General features: G+C 41.8%; 1 protein-coding gene across 6 annotated transcripts in view; it reads right to left on the bottom strand.

Moving 5' to 3' along the window:
- Positions 1-446: 446 nt before the first annotated feature.
- Positions 447-10735, bottom strand: part of GJA8 (gap junction protein alpha 8) — a 35500-nt gene continuing 25211 nt past the window's right edge. For 4 of the 6 annotated variants that reach the window (XM_085240749.1, XM_031556475.2, XM_085240765.1 and 1 more), the window contains one exon: positions 447-9791. In XM_085240749.1, coding sequence (XP_085096875.1) covers positions 8582-9781 — 1200 coding nt within the window. In that variant the 5' untranslated portion in view covers positions 9782-9791 and the 3' untranslated portion in view covers positions 447-8581. The remainder of the gene's footprint in view (positions 9792-10735) is intronic. The other 2 variants (XM_031556473.2, XM_085240740.1) reach the window with 1 other exon arrangement.

The following is a 10735-nucleotide window of genomic DNA, read 5'->3' as shown; positions in this document are numbered from 1 at the left end:
CTGAAGCTGTGGTGTTTGGCTGTTCTTAACCTCCTGTGACCACTTTATAAGAGCAGGGCAGGACGTGTGCCAGCACCATGTAGGGAAGCAAGGCCTGCATGGCTGCCAGGTGCCATCTCGCACCTTGGGCCCTTCCTGCCCTCTGCGAAGGTGGCCAGTCAGGGGCAGCTTTCAGGCCTTGCGACTGTTGTGTATCAAGGAATGGGGCCAGAAGGGAAATGAAAGTTCAAACAGGGAATTTCCTGATAGCTATCAGTGTGAGACTCAATCTCTCGTGTCACAGCCCTGCCCTCATTTGAACTTAGTGGTGTCTGTATCTTTTTTTTGCCATTAAAAATACTCCTAACCTTTGCCACAGAAAACTGACTGTATTTGGAATAATAAATCACATGGGAAGTGAGAGAATAAAGCGGAACTAGGCAGGACTTCAACAAAGCACAAACCTCTTGCTGAGTGAAAATCAGGATCCTTTATTCATTACAACTCATTTCACTAGAAAAACGATTCTACGTGTGGTTGTGTTGAGTCATCGCATTAGTCCCACAGTCTCTTTGATAGCTTGGCTTTCTATCTTCCTGTCAGTCATCATGTTTTGAAATCTGTCTCCTTGTCTACAGCATTGCAAATACAAAAAAAATATTCAATTTTCATGGGCAAATGAACTGAGGGAGCAATTTACTGTTTCTGATCTGAGGCCCTCTTTTACAGCTTCTGATACTGCTGCCAATTAACATCGAGCTGAGATCAGAGCTTCCCTCCCTGCTCATTCTTTCTGCACCTACTGCTAGAAACTGATTTTTCCTAAAGTGAAGAGCCGCTGAGTTTGGGGTACCTATGGTTGCTCTGTTCTGCAGCAATAGCTCTTGGGGCAAGGTAGGTTGGTTGCTTGGTTAATTTTCAGAGACAGCAGATAGGAATCCTGTCACGATTGAATTGTTCAAAGCCAAATTCTGGTCTTGTTTAACCCTGACAACTTGGCTGATTTCAAAAACAAGGGGAAAAGAAAAACAACAAGACAGAGTTTGGTCATAGCTTTTTAAACTTTCTTCACTGCATGTGTTTACAAATAGGCTTGAAACATGCCTGTGTTAAGCTATAAATTACTGATTCCTGATTCTTGTAAGAAACACACAGGGAAGAAGATGATTCCTGTCAGAAAACCTCAGATCTACCCCTCCACCCCACCAGGCTTCTCATTCAGGGAAGACAAAAAGTGTAATTATAAAATGGAAAAATATTCCATATTGTTCCTCCTTAAGCAGACACTGGTGTGCATGTCTGAGGAGAAGGGCCCATGGCAGCTTCCCAGATGTGACAGGTGAGTGGTTTCACCAGACACAGTGTAGATGATAGTGGCTGGAGCAGGAAGGCAGCACACAAGGAAAGGAAGCTGGTCAGTGCATTGCAGGTTTCTGCTTAGCTCCATCTCCTATTCTTGCACATCTTAAAGTGTGAATGTGGGTACTGTATGTTCAGTTCATAGTGAGAACTAGATTAAAGCCTTTAAAGTAAAGTGGAAAGGTGGTACATACTGATTTAAAACAGTTTGTTGAGGTGGAATATACACACAGATAGCATAGGCTTCCAAAAAGTGCTAAAGGGCATATTTGTGAATAATAGGCTTAGCTGGTAGCTGGCTATCCATTTTCATTTATTTTCTCTCCAGAGTTTTTTATAAGCAGGAGCTCTGAAGCTGGGAGCAATCTGACATCATTCTGATTTCTGAATTTATTTTTAATTTATTTGTGGTGAGTTCCGGGTCTTGATTCTCACTGACAGTAAATTAACTTTTTTGCAGGGTTGTCTTATGGCTTTTCTTTGGACTAACATGTATGTATTGAAAAATGTGCCTGAGTATTTTTGTCCCAGTAGTTTTTGATACACCATAGTTGAATGATTTGAAAATGAAAAAAAAAAAACGTAATACATGATATCTCTGGTTTTTGGTTCTGTCAGATAAACCCAGAATCCAGTGCATAAAAGCTAAATTATTTTAAAATTGATGACCTTCTTAAAAATCCATCAATATCAGATTTGGTAATAGGCAAGATTTAATTTGCTGTTCACATTGTCTTGCCTTACCCTTGCCATGAGGCACCCAGATTACAGGCTCCCAGGCTTCTCAGTGTTGGCCTTTGTCTGCAGCTGCCCCTGAGTTGGAGCACCAAGCTGTTGTCCTGCAGGAACTCTACTCAGTAGCTGCCTGTAGGCCAGAATTTTTTTTTCTGTGCTCATTTGTTGATTGTTGAAACCAATGAAACTATATTTCATTGTTCTGGTCATTTTTCCATCCAGCTCTCCACTGAGCATCACAGAAATTCAATAGGAGCCAACTTTTCTGTTTAATGTTTCTCTATAAATTCTTTCTGCACTGACATAAATTTTTTGGTAGGCTACTCCATGATTTCTCTAACACTCTAGCCTTAACTCTTAGAAAAAATAATAAATGATTTGTTTTGCTTTTACTGTGCTAGGCTGGATCCACCAAGGCAAAGGCCAACAGCCTTTTTTTTTTTCTTTTTTTCTTTTTTTTCTTTTTTTTTGAAATGTTGTCAATAGCTCTGTAATCACCATTTCTATTCACTTCTGCTTCATCCCAGATCAGCAAGCTTTAAAGCGCAGTTGTTTGCTTTTTTTTGTTGTTGTTGACAGAAGTTTAAAATGCAGTCCTCTACATTTTCAGATGGATTTAAAGTCACAGCTGAGACTGAGAGCGAGGTGGAAATACCTAAATCCCTTTTATTTCTGTGATTTTCTCAGCTGACAAGCTTACTCATAAATTTTAATTTATAGTGTTCTTTCCAAACCAGTTACACAACACGTTTCTGGCCCCAAGCAGCTTTTCTATCTACCAGACATTGGTTGATAGTGTTTTATGCATCAGGCTCACTTATAGTGCCTGGTAAGTTGGTGTTGCCAGCTAAGACAATCTAAGTAAGCTCTAACAGAGCACCCCAGAGGGGCAGAAAATGCCCCACATCAGCTGTTTCACCACACAGTGGCTTCACTTTGCTTTCAGCCTCCCAAGGGATACAGCCAAGGTTGAGGCTGAAATGGACCAGCTGGTCTAACCTCATGCTCAGTGCAAGAACAGTTTCAAAGTCAGGCCAAGGTGCTCAAAGCTTTTTCCAGTCAGGCTTCAGACTCCAAGGATAGAGCGCCTACCATGACTGGGCACTTCTTTCACTGCTCAATTGCTCTCTAAACAATTTTTACTTTGTCAGAATTTTTTAGTCAAAATTGTCCTTACTACTCCTTGTGATCATTGCCTCTGGTCTTTTGCTGTGCACCTCTGTAGATAGTCTCACTCCATCTTCCCTGTAACTCCCACCACTTAGTTGAAGACAGCTGTGAGGGCTCCCCGTCGCCTTAGCTCTCTTCAAAATGTCTGTACACCAAACTGCTCTTGGGAAAATTTGAATTGTTGACAGGGACACAAGTCTTGCCTCTTCTACTGAAATACTTGTATTCCAAGCTAGTCACAAGGAAAGAATTGTGTGCCAGGCTGTGTCTTGGCAAATTAATATGCATTTATTTGTCATGGTCGCTACTCAGCTATATAATCAGCAGTGGTGTTGCCAAAATTCCTTTCCTGAGCCATGTAAAAAAGTCTATCGCATGCAGAGACTAAGAAATGGTAGTACCATTCTTCCGGGGGAATAAAAAAGAAATTCCAATACTTGGATAAGTCCCCTGATTTTGGTACGTTTCTCCAGCCCTGGCCCTCAGGAAATCTGGCACCATATGCCATTTTATCACAGCAGCTTTAGGCTTATAGGAAAGCTTTAGTCTAGTTCTCATGGATGCTCTTGTCTACTAAACAAAACTGTGCCTAGGCTGGGATTACTCTCAGTTGTCAACTTGAAAAGCCATTTTCTATACAAAACAGCAAGCTGCCACTTTTTTTCATCGACTATCACGGCTGCTGTTTAAATGAAAAAATGCAGAGTCAGTGAGTTACTGAGTAGCAGGAGAAGCTGGACTTTCTTCCCTTAGCAAGTAGATTCCATGTTCACACTGACCTGGAGAGCAGAGGTCCCCTCAAATCTCTCCTATCCTACAGGAGAAGGAATCTATACATCACTGTTTTTCATCACGAAGAGACTGTTGGATCTGTCTCACAGGAAAGAAATAATCAGTGTAGCATAAAAATTTGTTTTTACATCTACATGGTCACTTCTTAGTTTGTTTTTGTTGTTTTGTTTTTTTTTTTCTATGTGCCATAAGCAATTGTCAACTCTTCTATAGAGGTTTTTTTTCCACAGAAATTCTGAAAAATTCACTTGGACTTTGCACTGAGGGATTTAAAACAGAAGCCCAGCAATACTGTGCATTACACAGCCCTACCCAGATGACTTGCAAAGCCAACTGCTCCACCTTCAAAAGAGCTCCAACAACCTGCACCTCCCTCCAAGAACTAGCTTATTTAAGCATAAATGTTACCACAGAACAGATGCTGGGATGGACAAGAGTGGTCCATGTAACCCCACTGTCACCACAGCTTCAAATGGCCAAACCAATGTTAAGATGGGAGAAAGGAGTGAGGAGTCAATAAAGTCTTCTCCATTCATGGCAAACCCACATCTGTGTTAGTGGTGCCAGCGCAATGCAGTGTTCAGATTTTCACACTACTGTCCTTTTGGTCAAGGAGTCATATGTTAACCAAGTTCGATGTTCTGGCAGGAAATAACAAGGATACAATGCATTTCAGCAGTGCTCTTCATCAGATCATTCCTACTTACTTTACAAACAGAATTAAGGAAGCCTCACAACATCCCTGTGAGGTAGGTGGAAATTCTTACACCCATTTTACAGGTGGAAAAAACAGGTACCGAGAGGTTAAGTGATTATCACAGCAAGTCAGTAGCAGAGCTGGAAATAAATCTAAGATCATTATCCTAGGTCCACTGCTCTAGACACTAGAGAACACCAACTCCCACATGCTAATATCAGCTAAGATACTACCTTTCTCTTCTATTTTAACCTCCTTTGGTGAATTTGACACTTGCATCCTAAGCTCCTTGCACAGAGCCATGTGATCAGTTAATGATTTATTTGCACAGGGAGCCAAGGGAATACCACACACCCTAAATGATCCAAGCATGGCTCTAATTGTCCAGTTCCACTTCCCAAGATAACTTTCCTTGTTCTTTACATTTATTTATATATATGTTTTACTTTTTTTTTTTTTTTTTTTTTTTAATACACTGAATCCACAGCTCTGAGGCCGTTATGCGACTTCACTAGGAATTTCCTGGATAAATGATTAAATTTGTCTCATTGAGGGGGAATAAAACACATTTAAAGGCTATCACATCCAGAAATAATCCTTTGCTCATCTGTAGGGCCTTCCTTCCCAGGACCTCCCATCCTATTACTAACAAAATATATTGAGCCTCACATCATCTTCGTGAGGTAGAAAATGATTCCCAATTGTACAGGAGGGAAGAATGACCTGCTGACAGTTCCAGCAGTGACTTCACCGCAGAGATGAGGCTGAATACCATACAACCTGACTGTTAGTTCCCTGCCCAGTTAGCTGAAAAGCGCTGCTTTGATGCCATGGCTCATCTTGGAGGCTTTAGCAGCTTGGCAGGGTACTTGAAAACCGGCTTGAAAAAAAATCAACTAGCAGTTGACAGGATGCAGGAGGAAAACATTAACTTCATTCATTGCACTGTCACGACTTGGAGGAAAAAATGAGCTTTCCTGTAGCAGCAGTGAAAGAACAGCAGAGTGTCTGTTCAGGATGTTGCATGTACTGTACTGTACGGAGGCACTCCAGTGAAAAAGAATGACGTACTCAACATCTTACAGTTGAAGACTGGATTGTCTGACATCCATATTATGAACCACATACTTCTAATTAATGAGAAGTCATCTTTAAGTAGTCCAGTGATCTAAAGAAGGTGTGCATGGCAGAGGTCAGGAATGAGGATGGTCATCAAAATGCTTTGTAAAAGGATTTGTCAAGTAATTAGTAGTAAACGAGGATGGGAGGTGGTTCATCTAGTTCAGTGCATTGGTATGTGGAAGGGTCAGATGCTCTCAATAAGGTGGAAGATACCTCACACTGAACAGTTACAGATTCTTTTTTTTCACCTGCAGGGAAGGGTTTTTCCAGTTCAAGTGAACTCTGCTATGTTTCAAACTATTAAAACTCCATTATATCTTCTCTGTGAAGGAAAAAAGTAATACATCCATATGGTATAAATGTGCTGGTTTTGTTATTCATCTAAATCTTTGCTCTTTCTTGGATTCTAGTAGCGTATTGCCACAATGGAATCTTTTCCTGTTGAAGACATCTTTCCTTGTTTTTTTTTTTTTGCCACCTGCTTTTCATTGGAGCTAATTCTTCTCCTGTTTCTGTATTGAGAGAACGGATAGATGGTAGCCTCCAAATTCTCCCTCCGCATTTTGCTTCACATATCTTGCTTTCTCGTATTCTTTCTCAGAACTGAGGAAGTACCTTCCAGTCTTCCTTCACAAGGAATTGTTTCTTAAAAAACCTAACAGCCTTTGTCAAGGGAGCAAAGATTATGTCAACAGGCTGCAAACCATGGGAAAATACACAGGCCCAAGAGGAGCAAAAGGATTAATAGTGTAAAAAAAAAAAAAAAAAAAAAAAAAAAAAAAAAGTGGCACCGCTGTGGTGCTGAAGAATCCCAACACACCCTACAAACTTTATACATATGTACAGCTTACTTCACGCATCAGTGAAGTCCAGCCAACTTTGTGCCAGACCACGAAGGCTGCAAAACAAGGCACATGAAGTCCACCAAGCAGGTTAATCAGTGACAGAGCTGAGTGTACCTGTGGTTGCCTGGGCTGGGGTGTAGGACGACAGGACTGAGGGTATGAGCCCAAGCCTAGGACATCTATCTCAGACACCCAGCTAACTTCAATGGGCTTTGGGTCAGCCCTGCTACAATGGAAGATGGCAGGGGGTCTTTTCTAACTAATGGCAGGATGAGTTATATGCATTATGTCAAAGACTGCTTTTTTTCCTGATCTGGATTAAAGCCTGCCCTGGGAACAATGGAACGGGCTGCAGCCCAGCAGAAGGAATTCGCTGAGCTGGCAGGGTCTGAGGTTTGCAGAGCAGAGCAGATGAGAGTGCATACCTGCACTTTTCTGACACGAGGCTCAGTTTTAGAGGGGACATAGCCGTTAACGTGAAGCTTTAAATGCATAGCTGCACTGTCCCAGCCCAAAGGCGCTGTTGCAGTCCTGAAGGTAGAAATCCACAGACATTTAAACAAGCATATCTTTTTTTCCTTTTGTAACTAAAAAGATTTACTGAGGCTATGAGAGTTCTGCACAGACCTGTTGGCACAAAAGATCTAAAAGATATAAGCTAAGATGATATCTTTATCTCCTATTCTAAAAGATCTCTTGAAAGGCCTTGTTTTATTTGAGACTTTGGCATTTAATAGCGAAGTAAGCCACTGGATGGCTCCCGTCTGTCAAATTAAAAACAAAACATGTCAGAATTATCATTTCAGACTTTTCAAACTTGAACAACCAGTTTTGTTTCAGAGTCACATAGTTAACTGTGGTTTAGATTCACAGGTGCCTTCAGGGTGCTGTACCTGAGATTTGCTGAGTGCCTGTAAGTCTTGGGGCTCCAGGAACTGAGCACATGTCAGGATCATGCTGTGAAGGCTTGTGTTTGGTTTCATGCTCTGGGAACTGTAGCTGTTCCTTCTTTCACAGAAACCCTTCCACACTTGCTTTGCTAAATTGAGTTTCAGATCTTTACATCACTGGATTAAAAGTAAAAAATATAACTTGATTTTTTTCTTTCCAGTGCTCTGAAGTGCTCAGCTTGGAGCTGGATAACTCTCTTGGGAACAAATAATCCATCTGTGAGCATCTGCTAAGTCCTAGAAGACAGCTAGAGTTAACCTTGCCCACTGTCAATGTCACTAAAAGAGCAAAAATATTTTTGACAAAGGGAAAATAAAATATTTTTACCTAACTCAAATTTACATTCACAAAGAAATCATAGATATTTTTGGTCTTTGCTTTCTCAATAAAGAGGGGAAATAGTGCTTACTGTTTTGGTGTCAATGCCAAACACAGAATTCACTTTGTGAGTTAAATAACTGCAAATCCATGTCAACAGCGAAGGGGAGATCTGCTCAGCATGCCATAGGTGAAAACAGAAAAAGAAATACTAGATACGGTTGTTTATTAGCCTTCCTCTTAGATGGCTCATGAGACAGATCCTCCCCACATTCCTAAGGAAATGTGGAACACAAAGCTTCCAGTAAGTACATTCACAGTGGTGACATTTGGGTTTCACTGTCATATTATGTTTTAAAACACATCAGTTATGTGGACAATGTAGATATTACTGTAAGAAATGAGCTGGCATGTGGAAACGAAAAATGTTCCTTTTCAAATGGACATATAGGGCAAATAAGGCACAGTTACCACAATAGTACCTTTCCAGTTGAGAATCTCAAGATGAAGTAATACTTAAATGATCGTTTTAGCACTTTGCTTAAAATTCTTCTGATTCTTTCTCTCTCCTTTTCTTTTTCTTCTTTTCATATGCTCCTCATATCCTGCATCCTCATACAGTCAAATCGTCTGACCTGGCCCGGCTGCTGGCTTTACTTAGCCTGCTGAGGGATCTCACATCAGTGGCAAGTTCAGCAGGTGCTGAAGGCCCTTCCACTTCATCGCTCACCACCTCCTCCTCTGCTTTCTTCACTCCTGGCTCTTCCTGAGGTGCTGGCTGCTCCTCTTGTTCCTCTTCCTCCTCTGCTCTTACCTTCTCCTCTTCCGGTTCCTTTGCTTGTGCATACGATGGCAACCTCTCATCAAATGCCCTGGAGAGATCTTCCAATGGCCCCATTCCAATCTTCTCCTCAAACTCATTGAAGGCCGATGGAAGGGGACTGGGCTCAACCCCTACTTCCGTGAGAGGGAAATAGTGAGATACTGGCTTTTCTTCTTCTAGCAGCTTGTAACCTTTGGCCTTCGGGATGGAGGACACTGCAATAGCATGGAGGGGCTTCTCTGGCACCTCTCCCATTTGCTCCTCTGCTGGTCTTCTCAGAGCCCTCCGGATCCTTTTCAGGATCAAGTGACTGATCTCCACCAGGTTGAGGAAGAGGGACACAGAAGCCACCACGAGCATGAACATAATAAAGATAGTCTTCTCTGTAGGCCTGGAGACAAAACAGTCCACTAGATTGGGACAGGGCCACCGCCCACAGCGGTAAAGGGGGAGAATGCGGAAGCCGTACAGGAAATATTGGCCAACTATGAATCCCACTTCAAAGAGAGTTTTGAAAATGATGTGGAAGATGTAGGTTCTCAGGAGAGTCCCCTCCAGGCGAAACTTCTTGGTCCCATCTGGGTTGTTGCCCTTATTTTGATTTGGAGCTAGGGGCAGCTTCTCTTCATCCACCTCAGCTTGCTGACGCCTCTCAGCTTCCTCCCTCTCTTTTCTCTTCTCCTCCATGCGGACGTGGTGCACCGCATGCCCAAAGTACACTAGCGAAGGTGTGGATACAAAAATGATCTGTAGGACCCAGAGCCGGATGTGGGAGATGGGGAAGGCCTCATCATAGCAGACGTTCTCACAACCAGGTTGCTGGGTGTTGCACACAAAGTCTGACTGTTCATCTCCCCATACTAGTTCAGCAGCTGTTCCCAGGATCAGGATGCGGAAAATGAAGAGCACTGTGAGCCAAACTCTCCCGATGACAGTGGACTGCTCGTTCACCTGCTCTAAAATGTTCCCCAAGAAACTCCAGTCACCCATTTCTTACTGTCTAAGGAAAGAAAAAAGAAAGAGAATGACGACAAATTATGCTAAATTTCAAAGATTTCACATTTTCCCACTGATGCTTGTTGTTACTTTCAACTAGTATTTCTCTGATATGCTTTGAGAACAGAAAGAAGATTGCTTGTTTCTTTGCTCTGATTGCAATGATTTATTAGCAAGAGATGGGTTGGAAAGCCAGAGCAAACCGCTTGCCAAAATCATTCTTCCCTGGCTCTAAATGAGCAATTACTTTTGAGCCAAGGAGTGTATTTAACTCCTTTTCCAGATAGTAGTCTTCTGTGGTCTCTTCTAAGCTCTGTTGTGTGTGCCTGCTTAGATTTTATACACGTACAAACACTTGCCAGCAGTACAGTAGAACATATTTATCAGCATGCAGAGCTGCAGTGGTTAGAATGAGTGAAACTTCAGCAGAACTGTGCAGGGGTCAAACAGGTCTTGAATTGGTGCCCATCTTGCACGTATACAAACATGGGCTTTCTACAGTTGCATATCACCATGTTAGGTAATACCAGCAATAGTGACACTATTAGTACGTTAGTAATACTTTGCAAGATTAATAACTACCACATATACTAGTTTTTCTATACAATAAAATTATTTCATGTTATAGGAATTATTGTATCCAGTTCTGAAGTCAGCTGCCTCACTGGCATTGGAACCAACCTGGACAGAAACATGAACGTCTGTCATTGGGACCTCAGACACTAGTTTCTCTCTGTAAAACATCAGTGCTACTATCTCAGGCTAACACAAAGCTGTAAGCCAGCTGTAGATATCCTACTGGAAAGCTAATGAAGTAGTTAATTTTCAAGTACTGCAGATCAAACATTACATCTCTCAATATTTTTGCATGATAGGAGATTATTCCTGGCCAGGACTTCATCCTGCATATCCAAAACTTCCCAGTGTATAAAGTCAGGTACAGGAAAA

This window comes from Meleagris gallopavo, chromosome 1, assembly GCF_905368555.1.
Source record: "Meleagris gallopavo chromosome 1, MGAL_WU_HG_1.1, whole genome shotgun sequence".
Classification (NCBI taxonomy): Eukaryota; Metazoa; Chordata; class Aves; order Galliformes; family Phasianidae; genus Meleagris; species Meleagris gallopavo.
This window is presented reverse-complemented; position numbering and strand designations above follow the sequence as displayed.